General features: G+C 44.6%; 1 protein-coding gene across 4 annotated transcripts in view; it reads left to right on the top strand.

Moving 5' to 3' along the window:
- The first annotated feature begins 7886 nt into the window (after positions 1-7886).
- The window catches only part of Pkhd1 (PKHD1 ciliary IPT domain containing fibrocystin/polyductin), a 507380-nt gene continuing 494580 nt past the window's right edge, over positions 7887-20686 (top strand). For 3 of the 4 annotated variants that reach the window (XM_045156516.1, XM_045156514.1, XM_045156512.1), the window contains exons 1-5: positions 7887-8023; positions 10644-10793; positions 13609-13686; positions 14224-14368; positions 17589-17697. In XM_045156516.1, coding sequence (XP_045012451.1) covers positions 10742-10793; positions 13609-13686; positions 14224-14368; positions 17589-17697 — 384 coding nt within the window. In that variant the 5' untranslated portion in view covers positions 7887-8023; positions 10644-10741. Of the gene's footprint in view, positions 8024-8246; positions 8459-10643; positions 10794-13608; positions 13687-14223; positions 14369-17588; positions 17698-20686 lie in introns of all 4 variants that reach the window. The other variant, XM_045156513.1, reaches the window with a different exon arrangement.

Below are 20686 nucleotides of genomic sequence, written 5' to 3'. Positions count from 1 at the left end.
AAGCGCCTTAACCTCTAAGCCATCTCTACAGCCCTTCCATGATGTTTTCTGAGCCTTGGAGGGTGTTGGTAGAAATCAACACCAGCATCCTCTTATTTTTGACTTTGATGAGTTTTGAGTCTTCTCAGTGAGTTAAAAAATTAAATCAAAATGCTACCATACTACCTAATTTCCTAAGTGTAATGTCTGTATAGTGGTATTAATTGTTTACTGAATGATGTGACACATTGTTTGCTGTTTACATGACTTAAGTGTACAGCGATTCTCATTGCTTGTGTGTTTCCTGTATCAGGTACTTACTGGACCGAGTGCTGTTTTACCAACTGTGCAACATTTCACTGAAAGGGAGCAAACATTTCTTCCACTTGAAAATAAGATATAAACTTGTCAGCTACATAACATTCTACTGGGCCGCAGAAATGTCTGATTTCAATATTACTCATCATTTTAAAGTGAGAGGCATTTCCTGAAATCTCAGTTGGGCTTCTAGACCTCAGCTAGTGACATGGTATTAAGCTGGAAAAACAAAAAACAAAAAGAAAAGCACTAATCGCTTCTGAGTTGTTGCTCCCTGCTGGTCTGATTTATTTTGAATTCTGTTGAACTCAAGGAGGAGGGTACTGTAATTCAGAAACTGACATATGGTGTTTTCCTTACGTCTCTTACAGATGTTCTGAATTCAAAGGAAAGAGGGTTTCTGTGATTTAGAAAACAATGGCAACATCTATTTTACCTGCCATGGCGGGAATTGGGTTACTCCAGGGAAGTGAATTGGAAGAGCATCTGAAGTCTGTCCATTCAGAGAGCCAAGTGCTGGGCAGGATGCTCATCTTTGTTTCCCGGAATAAGGTCTGCGTAACATACAGCACATTCATTTCTCTGGTTGTCTTTCTTCGTAGATTGAATGTGACTTTCCCTGTGTCAGCACTGGAGGCCCCAGGTCCCAGCACTGCTTCCAGGGGCAGGCAAACCGGGGCAGTTGGTCACCTTACAGGCAGATGTGAGCCTGTCTCTGTGGCTTTCTGATGATTCTGTGATAGCAGCATAAACCTCCTCCGTGGAGTTTTGTCACCCAGCAATGAGGAGCACAGCACCACATGTTCCTTGACTCCATGATGACAGACAGCTCTGCTTCCTGAGTGATGGTTTGCCGAAAGCGCCTGGGCTTTGAAAGCTGTTTCCACCCGTGACACCCAGTGACCTTATTAGACTTCATGATTCTCATCAGAAGGGTAGAGGCCACGACCACTCTTCTTGTGGATAAGCAAGGTCACGCTTGCTAAAATGAGCAAACAAGGGCTGGAGAGATTGCTGTGTGGTTAAGGCACTTGCATTCAAAACCTAACAACCCGAGTTCAATTCCTCAGTACTCATGTAAAGCTGGACGCACAAAGTAGCACATGTGTCTGGAGGTTCTGGTACACCCTTTTTCTCTCTCTTTCTCTTTCTCTGTCTTTCACTGCTTGCAAATAAACACACACACACACACACACACACACACACACACACACACAGAGAGAGAGAGAGAGAGAGAGAAAGAGAGAGAGAGAGAGAGAGGGAGGGAGAGAGAAGAGAATGGAATGGTCTGAGGGAAGAGCCTGACAGAATAGAAAATGTAAGGGTGTGTCTCAGGAGATGTGACCTTGGAGAATGGTCCCCTTTTGCCCAGTAACACTCTAGAGTAGAAGGATCAGGCCAGTGTCTGCCTTCTTGAAGACATCCTACCAACCTAACAGAAATATGCATACAAGTTCAAAAAGTAAACAAAAAGAAAACAGGGGAAAAAAGCAAAATAAAATAAAACAAAAATCAAAATCCCCACCCCAAAGGAAAAAGCCACCTACATTGAGCATTCTTAGTTTCCACTTTTTTCTTTTCCAGAGCACTTTTTCCTCAAACACATTCTTTTTTGTCTAATTTTTTTTGTTTTTATTTATGTATTAGAGAGATAGAAAGAGAGAGAGAGAGAGAGAGAGAGAGAGAGAGAGAGAGAGAGAGAGAGAGAGAGAGAAGGGTGTGCCAGGGCCTCTAGCTGCTGCAAATGAACTCCAGATGCACACTTATGTGGGTTCTGGGGGGGAGTCAAACTTGAGTCCTTTGGCTCTGCTGGCAAGCACCTTAACTGCTAGGCCATCTCTCCAGCCTTCATACATATCCTTAATGGATTCCATTTTACTGGGGATCTACTTTGTTCAAGGCATAGTACAACCAATTTGTTGTGCAGTACAGAGAGAAGGAGATAGTTTTTTTCCTTAAGAAATGCATGCCTAACTTGCGAGTTGCATGCATAACTCAAGGGCTGCCGGGTGGCACCGGTGCATTCATGCTCATCAGGACAGTTTACAAAGTCGCACTCAAGGTTTGGTGACTTTGAACTGGGCGTTTATCCACGTGGGAACCTAACTCTCAACACATCTACTGGATTTGTTTATTAGCATATGAAGAAGTGGGTTTCATTATGTTGCTTTCAAACAAAAATTTTTTTTTCAAGGTAGGGTCTCACTCTAGCTCAGGCTGACCTGGAATTCACTCTGTAGTCTCAAGGTGCCCTCGAACTCACAGTGATCCTCCTACCTCTGCCTCCTGAGTGCTGGAATTAAAGGTGTGCGCCAACATGCCTGGCTTCAAACAATTTTTAAAATATTTTTATTTACTTATTTTTAAAATATTTTTATTTCTATTTATTTATGAGAGAGAGAGAGAGAGAGAGAGGAGGCATGCCAGAGCCTCTAGCCGCTGCAAACAAATTCCAGATGTATGTGCCACCTTGTGCATCTGGCTTACGTGGGTACTAGGGAATCAAACCTGGGTCCTTTGGTTTTGCAGGCAAGCACATTAACCACAAAGCCATTTCTCCAGACAACTTTTTTAATACTTAAAAAAATATCTTTATTCATTTATTTGAGAGAGAGAGAGAGAGAGAGGCAGAGAGAATGGGTGTGCCAGGGCCTTTAGCTGCTGAAAACAAACTTCAGATGCATGCTCCACCTTGTGCATCCAGCTTATGTGGGTCCTGGGGAATTGAACCTAGGTCCTTTGGCTTTGTAGGCAAATGCCTTAACCACTAAGTCATCTCTCCAGCCCCTCCTTTTTTGTTTTCCTTTCCCCTCTTCCTTGTGTCCTCCATCCCAATGGACCCTCCTTTCTGCTTCCAAACTATCTGTTTCCTTTGGTTCTCTGTGCACTCATCACCATCTCTTGTTGCCCCCGTGGTCTTCTGTGTTGAATCATACCCACACGCAGCTTCACATGCCCTTATTTACACATCTACATGCAAGTTAGGGTCCGCATATGAGAAATAATGTGTGACTCTTAAAAAAAAATAGGAATATGAGATTCTTATCCTTCTGGATGGGATTATCTCACGTAGCATAATTCTTTTCAATTCTATTCATTTTTCTGAAAATTTCCTAACTTTATTTCTTTTATAGCCGAGTAGAGCACCAATGTGTATATGTCCCTGATGCAGTCAGGTTCTCAGTGCTGGTAGAAATCACCCAACCAAGAGTAGCTTTTGGGGAAAAAATGGATTTATTTTGGCTTACAGACTTCAGGGGAAGCTCCATGATGGCATGAGCAGAGGGCGGACATCACCCCCTGGCCAACATCAAATAGACAACAGGAACAGGAGAGTGTGCCCAACACTGGCAAGGGTAAACTGGCTATAACACCCATAAGCCGGTCACCAACAACACACCACCTCCAGGAGGCATTAATTCCCCAATCTCCATCAGCTGGGAACCTACCATTCAGAACGCCTAAGTGTATGGGGGACCCCTGAATCAAACCACCACAGTCCCACATTTTTATTATCCAGCTAGCCTCTGATGGACATCTAGTTATTTCCTAGCTATTGTGAATAGGGCATAAATGAATATGCATGTGCAACTATCTCTGTGATCAGATACAAAGTCCTTTGGGTATATGTCAAGGAGTGTTATCACTGGGTCATAAGGTGATTTAAGTTTCATCTTTCTGAGAAACCTTCAAATAGATGTCCATAGAGACTATATCAGTTTATACTCCCAGCAAGAGTGAATAAGAATTCCTCTTTCCCCACAATCTCATCAGCAATTGTTGCCATTAATTTTCTTGACAATAACCAAAATGATTGGGATGAAATATAAAAAATCTCAAAATGCTTTTGAAAATATTTTATTTGAACTGGAGATGTGGCTTAGCAGTTAAGGTGTTTGCTCACAAAGCCAAAGGACCCAGGTTCGATTCCCCAGGACCCACCTTAGCCAGATGCACAAGGGGGCGCATGTGTCTTGAGTTTGACTTTAGTGGCTGGAGGCCCTGGCCCTCCCATTCTCTCTCTCTTTTTCTGTCAAATAAATAAAATAAAATATTAAAAAGAAAGTATTATTTATTTATTTGAGAGAAAAGGAGAAAGAGGGAAGAGAGAGAGAGAGAGAGAGAGAGAGAGAGAATAGTCCTGTCAGGGCTTCTTGCCTCTCCAGAGGACCTCCAGAAGCATGCCCCACTTTGTGCATCACGCTACATCCCGGCATCAGGCTTTGCAAGCAGGTGCCTTTAACCACTGAGCCATCTCTCCAGCCCTCAAAGTAGCTTTAATTTGCATTTCTTTGATGGTTAAGAACATTTAACATTTACAAAAAATGTATCTGTTGGCCATTTGTATTCCTTCTTTTGAGGAAATTTCATTAGCCCATTTACTGACTAGCAAGTGTTTTTCTTTTCTTTTTGATGTTTAGTTCCTGCAGAAACTTAGCTATGTCTTAGAGTGTATATTATCAGTGAGGGACTCACTCAAAAGCAGAGGGCATATTTTGGGTAAAAATTATTAAAGTGTTTTTTTTTTGTTGTTTTTCTGAGATAGGATCTCACTTTAGCCCAGGCTGACCTCATACTCTGTAGTCTCAGGGTGGCCTCGAACTCACAGCAATCTTCTTACATCTGTCTCCTAAGTGCTGGGACTAAAGGTGTGCACCACCATGAAAAGGCACAGCAAAGATGTAGAAAAGAGACAGAGGATGGCACAGTACATGCAAGCTGGCAACAGCTGGCAGCCATTACTAGCCTTGGCCTGAAAGAGAGAGAGAGAGAGAGAATGGGTGGGGTGCGGGGGGAACCCGAGCATGCAGAAAGAGAGAGTACAAGAGGACAGCAACCTGGGACAGTCGCTGGCGTTCGGAACGCCTAGGCGTATGGGGGACCCCTGAATCAAACCACCACAGCCCCACATTTTTATTACCCAGCTAGCTGTTGATGGACATCTAGTTGCTTCCTAGCTATTATTGTGAATAGGGCAGAAATGGATATGGACGTGCAACTCTCTCTGTGGTCAGATACACAGATGGGAAGGACCCCCCCTCCCACACACAGCTCCTTCTGTTGGACCCTCGGTGGTGAGGCTAACGAGGGAGCGAGCAGGGGGTGGGGATGGCTAGGTGGGGGCCGCGCTTACGGTGCAAGCAGGAGAACCTGAGTCCAGACCTCCGGGGCCCGTGGAAAAGCTGGATGCAGTAGTGTGTCTGGCGTCCCAGCCTCCTACGGCAGGATGGACGGCAGAAAACGGCAGAAGCCCTGGAAGGTCACCGGCCTGCATGTGTAAGAGAGAACAACAGGGCTGCAGAGAGGGCTTAGTGGTTAAGCGCTTGCCTGCGAAGCCTAAGGACCCCGGTTCGAGGCTCGATTCCCCAGGACCCACGTTAGCCAGATGCACAAGGGGACACATGCATCTGGAGTTCGCTTGCAGTGGCTGGAAGCCCTGGTGCACCCATTCTCTCTCTCTATGTGCCTCTTTCTGTCACTCTCAAATAAATAAATAAAAATGTACAAAATAATTTTTTTAAAAAGAGAGAACAACAAACAAACTCTGTCTCAGATAAGGTGGGAGGTGAGGAATGGTGCCCAAGGTTGACCTCTGACCTCTATATGTGAGCCTGCAATGAGAGAGAGAGAGAGAGAGAGAGAGAGAGAGAGAGAGAGAGAGAGAAGAAGAGGAGGAGGAGGAGGAGGAGGAGGAGGAGGAGGAGGAGGAGGAAGAAGAAGAAGAGGAAGAAGAAGATGAAGAGAAGAAGAAGAAGAAGAGGAAGAAGAAGAGGGGAAGAAGAAGGAGGAGGAGGAAGAAGAAGAGGAAGAGGAGTGGAAAGAAGGGAGAAGAAGGGAGATGAAGAAAGAGATGAGAGACAAGAAGTGGGGAAAAAAAAAAGATAACAAGTGAGCTTCCTGATGTAACCCACACATATTTGAACGGTGGCTGGGAAGATGGCTCAATGGTTAAGGCACTTGTCTGCAAAGCCTAACAACCCAAGTTCAATTCCCTAGTACCCACATAAAGCCAGATGCACAAAGAAGTAGTGCATATGGCTGGAGTTCCTTTTCGGCGGCTGGAGGACCTGGCGTGCCCGTTCTCTGTCTGTTTCTGTTTGCATGTAAATAAGTAAAATATATTTTTTTAAAAAAAGAATGGCCCAAGTTATTTGTGAATATAACTTCTTTTGTAAAAGTAAAAAGTGCTAGTAATCTTGTAATTACCTTTATTTCCCCCAAGCTTGGTCTGTCCCATCCTTCCAGACACGCAAATGTGGTCCAGTGATGGCTTGCTGACCTGTGCTGGTGATAGCTAGAGTGGAAACTGAGGACTGGCCAGTGGGCAGGTCTCAGTTTTCAGTGTGGCCCCTATCTGAACAGGGAAAACGTGAATGGCTTTGAATCAGGGTGACCCAGGCTCCCCTCCCCGCCTGGCCAGGCCCTCGACGTGACCTGCTGCAGCTCTACAAAGGTCCTGGACCACTCCCTGGTGCGTGGTATGTGCCCGGAAGCTGGAATATTCCCCGGGGGAGCTCGGCTCCTCTGGGCGCTGTGTTGCACTTCTGGGGATTAAATCTGTTCTTGGTAGGGTTGCTTCTTCAGATGTTCCCTCAGGCTAAGAAATTCTCCCAAATGCGAGACAAGTCGAGGACAGAGAAATCAGATGACCTTCCCTATTCTGCTGGCTCTCTGATTGTTCAAATCAATGACCAGAGACTCATGGTCTGGTTAGCAATGGAAAGGGATGAGGGAAGGCAAGGATGTCCTCTTGGTTAGGAAAGCAACGCCAGAAAGTGGGGAGAGGCAAAGGTCTAATCAGTCCTTTCTCAGGACCTTACTCACGCCAGTTCATTTACTTCCCCAGGCCCGTATCCCCAGGAGGTCAACGGCGCTTTCATTCCTATCATGATGTGCACAGACCACACTGGCTAAAGAAAGAGAGACCACTCAAGAGTGGAGGTCAGAACAGGGCGTGGTGGTGCATGCCCTTAACCCCAGCACTCGGGAGGCAGAGATAGGAGGAGCTCTGTGAGTTCGAGGCCACGCTGAGAACACAGAGTGAATTCCAGGTCAGCTTGAGCTAGAGTGAGATCCTACCTCGAAAAACCAAAGGGAAAAAAAGAGTGGAGGTCAGCCTCATACGATCTTCCTTTTGGGATCTCTGTTCACTTGTACACTTACTGGAATATTCTTTCCATTACTGAATGCTTGTTTTGTTTTGCTGGGTATGCTTTTATTTAAAATACTTGTCTGGGGCTGGAGAGATGGCTCAGTGGTTAAGGCACTTGCCTGCAAAGTCTAAGTTCAATTCCCAGGTACCCATGTAAGGCCAGATGCACAAGGTGGTGCATGCATTTGGAGTTTGCTTATAGTAGCATGCCTATTCTCTCTCTCTCTCATAAATAAATAAATAAAATTAAAATCCTTGTCTGATATACATACAGTAAATGGAGAAAAATGTAAAAGGACCCTTTCTTTGGTCTTTAATAAAAAGCTCCAAGGAAAAAAGTCTAAGTAACTTGTGTTAATTATTAAACTTGCCCTATGGTTATTTCCTAACTTTCAGTCTAGTACATGTTTGACCAGGACAGAAACAAGTTGAGTGAGTTACCTGTGTGGCAGCTGCAGGCTGGACCGTCACCCAGATAGCATGGTCATCGGCTCTTGGCAGAGACAAGCAAGATCATTCCGAGAGGAAAGATAATTTCTCCTCCTTTGAATCACAAGAGAGAAGCAGAAAAAGGTACTGTTTGATTTTGTTTTTTTGTTGTTGTTTCAGAGAAGGGTCAGAGCCCTTTTATTGTCTTAATTCACTCACAGGCTAAGGGAAGTGATAATCATAGTTCTGAAACTCCAGACAGAGCTTTAATTTTCCTGCACTTGCAAGAGTACTGTAGTGTATGTGGACAGTTACATTACAGATGTTATGATGTATAAGAGCTTCTATACTTTTTTTTTTTTTTTAGCATTCATCTCTTGTTGATACTGTAGTGCACAGAAGGAAGGAAGAGGTGTGCAGTAAGAGGCCTGAAGCGTCTTGTCTTTCAGGCTCGCGCAGGAGGAGACTGAGAGGAGGGAAGAAGAAAGGGAAAAGGGGAAGAGGGGCCAGCTGAGGAAAGAAGGACGGGCAGAAAGAGGACTTGACTAAACACACGTGAAAACATTGTAGCTCGGAGAGGTAAAGTGACAGTGTATTTATCCTTACAAAGATGTGGGGATTGATCAATCCACACTAAGAAAGGTTACATTTATTGGTGATTGGAATGTTCTTGTCTCAAGGAAAAGAGTCATTTTTGTTTTGTTTTGTTTTTTTGTTTTTTAGCTTTTCCAAGGTAGGGTCTCACTCTAGCTCAGGCTGACCTGGAATTCACCGTGTAGTCTCAGGGTGGCCTCGAACTCACGGCGATCCTCCTACCTCTGCCTGCGGAGTGCTGGGTTTAGAGGCGTGCACCACCACGCCCGGCAAAACAGTCATTTTAAAACACGCTGTTTAATAAAATCCTAGTGAATGGGTGTGTATTTCTAGTATTCTAAGCTTAGGAGGAGGCACTAGGACGCAATGTCAGAATCACGCAGCCAGATTGGAAACGGACACCTCTGTGTGCGTCTGTCAGGTCAGGTGGAGCAGGCGGAGGGACCCGTGCTCCTGAGTGGGTCCAAATGCTCCTTCGCCGTGTTCTCCGCGCAGTAGACGCATTTCTGAAAATCGAATGTTTGTAGGCGGGATTCAATTCCCATCAGATGTAAAATGTGGAAAAGCTTGCCACGTGAGAGAGCACTTGGACATTTCGGGAGTCTTTTCACGTCTGCAAGTCGACTCCAAGCCTCCCCTTTCGCTAAACCACGACGGGACGGAGACCCCTCGGCTGCTCTCCCAGCTTCCAGCGCAGCGCCCAGCCTTCACGGAGCCGCGCTGGGCGGTCAGTGCTGAGCTGAATATAAGCGGTTTTGCTTTTTGGGGGCTCCTAGCTCAGGACGGGCTGTGCAGTGAGCTGACTGCAAGGGCCTTTGCAGGAGCCTTTTTCTTACTGTTCTTGAAAGGTTGTGTGTACTGCTGCTCTCACTGAATACTTAGTGATTTTTTTCTTTTCCAAACTAAGATTTGGTTTTATTTATTCAAATTTTCAGGAAACGTTATGACCAGTATATATTTTTTTAAATATATTTTATTTATTTGTTTGAAACAGCGAGAAAGAGGGAGAGAGAATGGGCACGCCAGAGCCTCCAGCCACTGCAAATAAACTCCAGACACACTCACCCCCTTGTGCATCTGCTTACGTGGGTCCTGGAGAATCGAACTGGGATCCTTTGGTTTTGCAGGCTAACGCCTTAACCGTTAAGCCATCTCTCCAGCCCTGGCCAATATTTTTAGTGGGACTTGCCTTTCCTCTGGCTGGTGACCCTTTCTAGAGGCTTTGGTCAGTCTGTGTGAATTCTGTCCATCCAGACCACACGGATGAGAAAGCCACTTCTTTCAGATCCGGTAAAAATCAGACTTAAGACATTTCAAACGTATGAATCAATGACAATTAATTAAGTCTTGTGTGTGACCTCGACACTAGAAAGCTTGTGGAAGCGGATGCTTGATCTCCGAGTCTTTCCAAAGAAGGTGCCCTCCCGGTGCGAAGTACACAGGGTGGCACAACGTTATCTCGATAAGACCTACAGAGCATGCACTGGAGCTGCCCGGGGAAAGATGCAATGGAGATGGGGCACTGAGATGGGCCAAGATGGAGGTCCAAGGTCTTACAACGCCATGGACAGAGCTTGGGGAATCCACCAAGGGACCAGTAGCAGCCAGGGCAGAGACCAGTGAGTTCAAGTCTTGCTTGAGTGCTGAGCAAGACAACAGGGCTGCAGTGCATGGTGCAAACTGGGGAGCATGGGCGACAGCGCTGGAGACGAAGGCGAGGGGAAGCCAAGCAGACTTCCTGTCCACTGTCTAGTGTTCTGAGAACCAAGAGCGATCCTGTATATAGTGAGTCGGGGACAGATACTACGATATTAGAAGGGATTCAGTGGAGGCATTTGGGAGGGGGAAGGGAGGGTGGTGGGAGAGCATTATGATCAGGGTATATTGTCTTGTACGTATGGAAGTTGTCAATAGAACCTTTTTTTTGTTTGTTTTTTACAAAAGATAATTATTATTTTTTTCCCCTGGCTCAAGCATGTAATACAATGGGTTGGTGAAACGGGTAGTGGTGGGGTGAATTTCCATGATTCTTTTCTCTCCAGCTTGGAAAGATGGTGTCTTCAAAGATGCTGGCACCATATGTATCTCATCTCCTTAGTTTTCTGTTTCAATGCAGCAAACTCATAGTTTATAGGCCAAAATGATAGCTATTTTTTTTTTTTTGTTTCAGCTTATTCTTTATAAGGCACAGAGCTCCATCGCTGCAACCAGTCCTGAAAATGCTTTTAACAGCCGAGCAACCTTAAGAGGGCGATCGCACTGGACGTGATGCCTTGCTGGCTATTTGCTCTTCTGAGTGTGCAAGCATTACCTCTAACAGGTGAGCAGAAAGTGTTTGAGTGGATGACAGCTTGAAGAAAATACATTACCTTGATGACTGTTAACTATTTTACTCTCCCACTAAAATGTAACTTATAAAGATTATTTTGGAAGGAGTGATACCTGCTTCTGCATTACACATTTCTTTTAAAAATATTTTATTTATTTATTTATTTATTTATTTATTTATTTATTTGACAGAGAAAGAGGGAGAGAGAGACTGAGAATGGGTGCTCCAGGGCCTCCAGCCACTGCAAACGAACTCCCGACGCGTGCGCCCCCTTGTGCATCTGGCTAACATGGGCCCTGGGGAATCCCTCCAGCCCTACATTACACATTTCTGTTTAGTAATTGTTTTCTGGTTTAAATCTCAGAGGTCATTTGTTAAGTTGTTATGAATACATACTTCAACTTCTTTTGGCCCATAGAGGTTGCTGCTATAATTCAAATATTTTAACAATAAGTTGTAACTTCTCTTTTATAATGCCTTTTATGGGCTATTGGGAGCAGTTTGTATTAGGGTTCGCTGCTCTGCTTTTCCTAAAGGAGCAACTTGTCTTAGTGATTAATGACTGCCTGTATTAAAATGTGCTTTAAGCCGGGCGTGGTGGCACGTGCCTTTAATCCCAGCACTCGGGAGGCAGAGGTAGGAGGATCGCTGTGAGTTCGAGGCCACCCTGAGACTCCATAGTGAATTCCAGGTCAGCCTGGGCTAGAGTGAGACCCTACCTCGAAAAACAAAAACAAAAACAAAAACAAAAACAAAAAAGTGCTTTAGTCAAGTTGCGTCTTCAATTTTTCTCTGTGAATTTGGTTATCCTCTGAAACTGCTTATGACATTCCTTTTTTTTTTTTGTCTCCTTGGGTGAAAGTGTCTAATCATTGTCTTTGGGGGATGTGGGGGACGGTGTGATCTGCCTGGGGCCGCCATGCTGGTATGTTGGTGTGGAGGAGACCAGCCTTGTGCGTATGTCATGTGCACTTTGCGTGGCTGTGCGTGGACATGCTGGGCCAGCCCCACATAGTATGGCTTCGATGATCCTTTCATGTTTCCGGCATGGGAATGGAAACACGTTCTTTCCTTCCTTATGACCGCACTGAGGAGCTGCCTGATTTCTTGCTGGCCTCCTAGAAGCAGCTTTTCTTTTACCATGGCGTGTCCAGACACGTCATGAAAGATGGAAGGAATGATTGCGGTCAGGCTCCACAGATGCTCTGTACCCGAGATCCCGGTTTAGCTCAGTGTGTGAAATATGTAGTAATATATATATATATATATATATATATATATATATATATATATATGTATGTATGTATACACACACACACACACACACACACATATATATATATTTATTTATTTATTATTAGTTTTTTAGGTAGGTCTCACTCTAGCTCTCACTGACCTGGAACTCACTTTGTAATTTCAGGTTGTCCTTTAACTCACAGCCATCCTCCTAGCTCTGCCTCCTGGGTGCTGGGATTAATGGTGTGTCCCACTGTGCCTGGCCACCACAGTAATATATACTTTTTATTATTTTATTTTTTAAATATTTTATTTATATTTATTTATTTGATAGAGAAACAGGGATGGGGGAGAGAGAGAGAGAGAGAAAGAGAGAGAGAATGGGTGCACCACTCCTCCAGCCACTGCAAACGAACTCCAGATGCGTGTGCCCCCTTGTGCATCTGGCTAATGTGGGTTCTGGGAAATTGAACCTGGGTCCTTTGGCTTTGCAGGCAAATTCCTTAACCACTAAGCCATCCCTCCAGCCCTATTATTTGTATTTTTTAAGAGACAGAGATAGAAAGAGAGGGGGAGAGAGAGAGAGAGAGAATGGACATGCCAGGGCCTTTCAGCCACTGTGAACAAACTCCAGATACATGTACCCCTTGTGGCGCATGTGAGACATTGCATGCTTCCATCACTGCATCAGGCTTATGTGGGACCTGTAGATTCAAGCATGCGTTCTTAGGTTTTGCAGGCAAGCACCTTAACAGCCAAGCCATCTCTCTAGCCTCATAGTAATATTTTAGAAAGGAAGTTACAACCAGGATCCATGTTTGCTTCACTGTCTCTCTGATCATGTAAGGCAGAAAACCATGGACATTTTGAATCCATTTGGGTGTCAGTCTGATTATGTGCCCCAGAGAGAGAACTCTAGGACGGGACATTGAAAAGGAGATGGCTTAGAGGTTAAGGCACTTACCTGCGGAGCCTAAGGGGCAAGGTTTGACTCCAGAACCCACATGTACAAAGTCACACATGTGCACAAGGTAGTTTGAATGCCGTGGCTAGAGGCCCTGGCGTGCCAATTCTTTCTCCTTCTCTCAGAAAAAAAGTAGAGATGCTAAGAAGGGGAAATTAAGCAGGCATAATTCCAAGAAGTTCTTCCCTCCCTAAGAAGTAGAAATAAGGAAGCAAGTAAGTGATGATCTTTTTACTTAAGTATGGCTGCCTGAAAGAAGAGGAAAAGGTGTGAGTTCAGTCAGGAGCCAAAGGCATCCATGAGACAACTTTAGAAGGAAGTCAAAATTCAGGACTGTCCTGGTGAATGCTGGGATTCTGGGAGTCTGAAATGATAGGGATAAATGTTCCTCGAAGGGGGTGGGGGAGTTCTTAAAGAGTGTTCCTCAGACCAGCAACACCAGGTTAGAATCATCGATTCTGAACCCAGCAACTCCAGGTGTGGGAGCCAGTGGCCCTGCCTTATTCGGCCCTTCTACTGATTGTGATGCATGCTAAACTTTCCTTTTAAAAGAAGGTGGTGGATTGAATATGATCTTCAAAGCCAATACTTTCTTACTTATTTCAGAACCTCACCCTAGTGTCCGCATTGAACCCAAAGAAGGCAGCTTGGCAGGCGGAACGTGGCTCACAGTCAGTTCTGATGGTAGGTTGGGGTTTTATCGAATGGGAATTTCTTGTTTGTTGGTTCAAAGCTTCCTTGTTTGAGAACAGCGTAAGGCCTGGCCTGGGGCAGCTGCACAGATCGACCCACCTCTGTCTCTGCGGATGCTGAACTGTCTAATGACAAAGCGGAGGCCATTGAACCACTACAATAGAAGCATCCACTTTCCTATCTCAAGTATGTGATTCTAGGATGCATAAATGAAATGATATGGAAGCACATAACATAGTCCTTGGCACTAAGTTTCCTCCAAATCTTGGCAAAACTCCTTATAAATGATCCTGTGGTTGGGAGTTCAGCATGTCTGGTCGCGCCAGGGCACGAGGTTACTTTGACAGTTGAAACATTATTTCTTGGATGTAGGCAAACCTGGAGAGAGAAAACTCTTAACATGTTTATAAATAAGGAAATTCCTTTAGGTAGCCATTTCTTAGGCAAAGTGAATGTCTTACACTGCCCTCATGTGGTCAATGTTTGCATTACTCTGTGGATCATAAACCCGAGATTCTTTCTCTTTAGATTTGGAGAGGGGTGTCCTTTACCCCAGAGATGGCTCTCAGCTAGAAATAGACCTGGTGAATGTGGCAGTGCCTTCTTTGCCGAGGATCCCTTGTGATGTCTCTCCTGTCCTCTTGGATTTGCCTGTGGTGACATGCCGGACCAGGTATAGCTGTCTGGAATATGAAGACCCAGTGGGACAAATGGGTCTGACTTTGCGCCGTTGTCTTTGGCAACATATTGCAGTAATGCTGGCTGTGACAGAAAATGTCAGATATAGTTTAAAAATATTCCACATGAATATAATTTTTTATGAGTGAGAGAGAGAGAGAGAGAGAGAGAGATAGATAGAATTGGCACACTAGGGCCTCCAGCCACTGAAATCAAACTCCAGACATGTGTGCCACCTCGTGCTCACGTGTGACCTGTTGCCTTGTACGTCTGGATTATGTGGGACCTGGAGAGTTGAACATGGGCCCTTAAGCTTAACAGGCAAGCACCTTAAAGGCTAAGCCATCTCTCCGGCCATATATATATATACACATACATACATATATATATGTATGTATGTATGTATGTATGTATGTATATATTTAAAATATTTTATTTATTTATTTGAGAGAGAAGGGGACAGCATGAGCACACAGGAGCTTCCTGTCACTGGAAAGGAACTCCAGACTCACGTGCCACTTGGTGCATCTGGATTTATCTGGTTATTGAGGAACTGACCATGGGCTATTAGGCTTTGCAAAGTAAGTGCCTTTAACCACTGAGCCATCTCCCAAGCCTAAAAGTATTCCACATGAACATACTCTTAATAGAACTTTATCAGAGCCGAGGAACTGGAGGTGAGATGACAGAATGCAGAATTTGTAGATATTTACAAGGAGAGGTTGGAACGTGTTGCTGTTTTCTTTTTACAAGGGCTTCTACAGATGTTAAGATTTCAATACGTTCTGCTGTTTTAGAATTCAAGTACTCATCATTTGGTATAGGTATGTATGATTGCAAGGACTGGGTAGAAACCCAAGAATAATTAAGGAAGAAATTTGGGACTGGGGAGATGGCTAAGTGGTTAAAGACATTTGATTGCTAGCTGGGGTTCAATCCTCCCATGTGTGTGTGTGTATATATATATATATATATATATATATATATATATATAGATGGGTTTAATATTGCTCAGGTCTTATCCAGCTAACGACAGTCAGTGTGCAACGGCCAACCATGTCTGTGCCCAGAAGACAGTGTCCCCCACCACTCTTCCCCACCCTGTGGCTCTTACATTCTGCAGTGTTCCTTGGTCCTTAGAGGAAGAGGTGACAGATTTCATTTAGCACTGAGCTCACCATGATCACTTGTTCTCAGCACTCTGATGAGTTTTGAGTCTCTTTAGTAGTCACTGCCATCTGCGAAAAAAAAAAAAAGAGAGAGAGAGAGAGAAACATTTCTAGCCAAAGTTGAGAGTAACACTAATCTATCAGCATAAACTTACATAATTAGCAGGTAGTTTAGTGGGCATAATCATAAATCCATTTAGCCAGAAAGCAGTAGTGGCAGATTCCCTTCTAGGGTTTATGACCTCCCCAGCCGTAGGCTTTTGTGCAGGTTTTCAGTATGAGGCATGGATACTCCCCATGGTGCAGGCCTGAACACCAGTCAGAGAGCATTTGGTTACCCACATAGCAGTCATGCTGCCGTTGCGCTGGTGGGCACACCTTGCCTTGCCGGCTAGTGTAGCGTTCAGGGTTCCCTGCTGGGTAAGACTGCTGATGACTTTTTTCTTTCAGCAGCCTGCCCAGACCCTTCCAGCACTGTGACAGCTAGCCAGTCTGCCACAGGGAAGCTGCCAGCTCAGTCCAGCCTGCATTCTCAGTATCCTACATCAGAAGCCAGTGGTACCTTTAGCCATAGGCATTGACCCTCCAGTTCTGGTGAGCAGCCAACAGTGCTGCAATGTTTCTGTCAGGGGCCTCCAAGGCCTCCCTGACCAACAAATCACTGGACGGTATCTCACCTCTGGCACTGGGAAGTAACCTGTGGCTTTTGGGAGCAGCCTTACTGACCCATGGGTGCCAGGGTGTCAGAATTCAGGTCTTTGAGCTTGAATAGCAAGCACTTCATTGACTGAACCATGCCCCAGTTCCTGGTTTTTCAGAGTTGCTCTGTAGTCCAGGCTGGATTTGCACTTCACATCTCCCTGCCTCGGCTTACCTTGTGCTGGAATTGTAGGCATGGGCCACTGTGAAGTTGAGAACCGTGATTTTAAGGAAGTGGATATAGGAAGTAGATCATTAAGATCCTTTCCAATGTTTAAATTCCCATGGGCTGGTAATTCTGACACAGAAGTTTTTGAGAAATGTTTTATGTTTATTTGGAAGAGAGAATGAGGAAGAGAAAGAGAGAGAGAGAGAGAAAGAAAGAAAGAAAGAAAGAAAGAAAGAAAGAAAGAAAGAAAGAAAGAAAGAAAGAAAGGAAAGGGCGTGCCAGGGCCTCCAGCAACTGCAAATGAACTCCAGATGCATGCACTACCTGGAGCATCTGGCTTACGTGGGTCCTAGGGAATCGAACTGAGGTCCTTTGCAGGCAAGCACCTTAACCACTATAAGACATCTCTTCAGCCCAGAACTTAAAAAAATTATTTTATTTAATCCTTTGCAAGCAGAGAGATCCAGACAATGAGAGAGAGAGAAAGAGGGAGAATGGGCACGCCAGGACCTCTAGCCACTGCAAACAAACTCCAGATGCATGCATGCACCACCTTGTTCATCTGGTTTACATGGGTCCTGGGGAATCAAACCTGGGTCCTTAGGCTTCATAGGCAAGCACCTTAACCATAAGCCATCTCTCCAGTTCCCAGAACTTTTTTTTAAGTTTTTTTTTGTTGTTTATTTATTTGAAAGCGACAGTCAGACAGAGAAAGAGGGAGAGGGAGAGAGAGAGAGAGAAAGAGAGAGAGAGAGAGAGAGAGAGAGAGAGAGAGAGAGAGAGAGAGAGACAGAGAGAGAATGGGCATGCCAGGGCTTCCAGCCACTGCAAACGAACTCCAGACACGTGCGGTCCCTTGTACATCTGGCTAATGTGGGTCCTGGGGAATGGAGCCTCGAACTGAGGTCCTTAGGCTTCACAGGCAAGTGCTTAACCACTAAGCCATCTCTCCAGCCCCCATTTTTTTTTTTAATTCCAAGGACTTTCATTAACAATAGCAATATGGACCAAACATTATTTCTTTTGCTGAAGGACCAAAGTGGTGAAAGATGAGATATAGAAATGTTTAGTTAGCTCCATTTTTGAAGGTCAGGCAGGAGTGTTGAAGTGGTCAGTAGGCTGCATGCTTTGGAAAGAGCTGAGTCCTCATTCATAAAGATCCCCCTTTCTGTTCTTAGGTCACTGCAGTCCGAAGCTCACGAAGGTCTGTACTCTCTGGAAGTGCGCTCTGGGGGACAGGTTGTAGGGAGCTCATGTACAGGATCACGTGACAGCTGTACTTTCAGGGTGAGTTTTAAGAATGGAATAATGTGTATTTGATGTCTCAGATCACGAGCTGTTACCAATAAGAAGTTATCAGTCAACCAGCGTGTCTGCTTACGTTACTGTGGTGAAAGCTGGAGATTGGTGACGGGGCTTCTAATGAAAGATTAGTATTGAGCAAGTTGATGCCAGGCCCTAGCGCTTAGCTTTACATTCATTACCTGATGTCATGGTCAAAACTATATGATGTAGACAGTTTTTTCTTCCTTTGCTTCATTATACTCTCTGCTACTGATTTAATTTTTTTTTAATTTATTTATTGAGAGAGACTGAGAGAGAGAAAGAGGCAGATGATAGATGGATAGCTAGATAGATAGATAGGGAGAGAGAATGGGCACACCAGGGCCTCCAGCCACTGCAAACGAATTCCAAGTGTATGTGCCACCTAGTGCATCTAGCTTTACATGGGGAATTAAACTCTGGTCCTTAGACTTTGCAGGCAAGCATCTTAACCACTGAGCCATTTCTCTTGCTCCTCTGCTACTGATTTTTTTTTTAAAAAAACTTTTTGACAACTTCTATAAATAGAAACAATATATGATGATTATAACCCCTCCTACCATCTTCCCTTTCCTCATACCCAATTCCCCCGCCATTGAATTCCTTATTTTCTACTTATTCTTTTCTCTTCTACCTTGATGCCATCATTTTTTTCCCCTCCTATTATGCAGGTCTTGTGTAGGTAGCGTCAGCCACTGTGACGTCACGAATGTCACAGCCACTTTGTGTCTGGAAGACAGTATTGTAAGCAGTTCTTCTCTTCCTTTGGCTCTTACACTCTTTCTGCCACCTCTTCATCAATGGTTCCTGAGTCTTGGAGGGTGTCACAGAGATGTATCACTTACTGTTGAACACTCCACTGTCACTTCTCAATGTTTTGGCCAGTTTTGAGTCACCTCAGTGGCCACTACCATCTGAAAAGAGAAGTTTGTTTGACCAAAAATGAGAGTAATTTTAATATATGGTCATAAACATAAGCATCTAGAGGTCAGTTTGGTGGACATAATATATGCATTTGGCCAGCAACAGTCATAGTCTTTCTGCTAAGGTTTATGATATCACAAGCCATAGGGTTTTCGGTACCAGAAAGGAATTCCCTCCAATGGAGTGGGCCTCTAGTCCAAGCAGAGGTTTTTTTTTTTTTAATTTTTTTATTCATTTTTTATTTATTTATTTGAGAGCGACAGACACAGACAGAAAGAGGCAGATAGAGACAGAGAGAGAATGGATGCGCCAGGGCCTCCAGCCACTGCAAACGAACTCCAGACGCGTGCACCCCCTTGTACATCTGGCTAACGTGGTTCCTGGGGAATTGAGCCTCGAACCGGGGTCCTTAGGCTTCACAGGCAAGCGCTTAACCACTAAGCCATCTCTCCAGCTCTAATTTATTTTTAATTAACAACTTCCATAATTGTAAACAATATCCCATGGTAATGTCCTCCCTCCCCCCACTTTCCCCTTTGAAACTCCACTCTCCATCAAATCCCCTCTGCCTCTCAGTCAGTCTCTCTTTTATTTTGATGTCATCATCTTTTCCTCCTCTTATGATGGTCTTGTGTAGGTAGTGTCAGGCACTGTGAAGTCATGGATATCCAGGCCATTTTGTGTCTAGAGGAGCATGTTGTAAGGAGTCCTACCCTTCCTTTGGCTCTTACATTCTTTCTGCCACCTCTTCCGCAACAAGGTGTGATAGAGATATTGCAGTGCTGAGCTCTCCTCTGTCACTTCTTCCCGTCTGCTACTGTTTTGAACACTAGTCTAAAATTGATTTTGCTGAAGGAATTCTTCAAGGGTCAGATAGGCCAAAGAAGGAGTAGGAGGGAGAAGAAGAGAAGGAGGAAGAGGAGGAGAAAGGAAAGGAGAAGAAGAAGAAGAAGAAAGAAGTAGTGGACAAGAGAACATTTGAAGCCAATGATTTCTTTTAGAGCCTTGATGTCAATAGTGAAGCTTAGTTTTCTTTTTGCTGCAGTCTATGGCCCATTTCACATTAGTTTTACACTAAAATGATTTCTAACAGGTCAGCCCTCAAAAGGCAGAGCTTTGGCTGCATTCCTGTTGGCACTGGTATCTCTGTGAAAGAGCATTTACATCAAATGGAATTTAGACATTAGCTGATGCTCTTTGAGAATAAGACATAACCCACCCTCTGAGTCCATCTCTAATACAACATGTTTTATATAGGCAATGCTGTTTTTTGGTTTTTTGTTTTTCAAGGTAGGGTCTCACTCTAACCCAGGCTGACCTGGAATAAATTATGGAGTCTCAGGGTGGCCTTGAACTCATGGCAATCCTCCTACCTCTGCCTCCCGAGTGCTGGGATGAAAGATGTGTGCCACCGAGCCCAGGTTCTGCAATACAGTTTTGTTTTTTGAAGCTTGGGATTTGCTATCCCATCACACTTAACAATTTTGCTTCTCAAAGACATCCTTATTTTCTGATACAGTTTGCCCCTGTACATTGAAAGCAGAACTTTTCTTTCTTTTGTATTAAGAGCCGTTATCGCCACCTGTGCACTGGCTCAGGGAACGCCACAGGTCAGAGCTGGTTGAGGGTGCTCCTGGACCACCAGTCTCCCCGTCACCCTAGATGTTGCTACTCCCGAAGATCAATAGGGATGGGACGGGACAGCACTGCTCCCCAAAGTGGCACATTAAAGAAAATAAGCCAGCCAGTGCCTCAGTAGCCTGGTGAGCCAATGAACTAGAACCAAGGGATGAAGTTAATGAGAGGCAGGCCAAGTTGAATAATTTGCAGCATGTCTTTTTGTTCTGGGAGTGGGACTTAGGGAACCATGGATATTAAAAATTAATTCCATCTTGCCAGACTACTCCAAAGAGCCCGCTGCGGGCACTGACAAGTCTGAGCCCCTCACAGACGGCTTAGCAGGCAGCTGGTGGTAGCTTTACCATCTGAATCTGCTCATTTTGCCCTCCACCCTTCCCAGCTTGCTGCT

The sequence above is a fragment of the Jaculus jaculus genome, chromosome 8, assembly GCF_020740685.1.
Source record: "Jaculus jaculus isolate mJacJac1 chromosome 8, mJacJac1.mat.Y.cur, whole genome shotgun sequence".
NCBI classification, from domain to species: domain Eukaryota; kingdom Metazoa; phylum Chordata; class Mammalia; order Rodentia; family Dipodidae; genus Jaculus; species Jaculus jaculus.
This window is presented reverse-complemented; position numbering and strand designations above follow the sequence as displayed.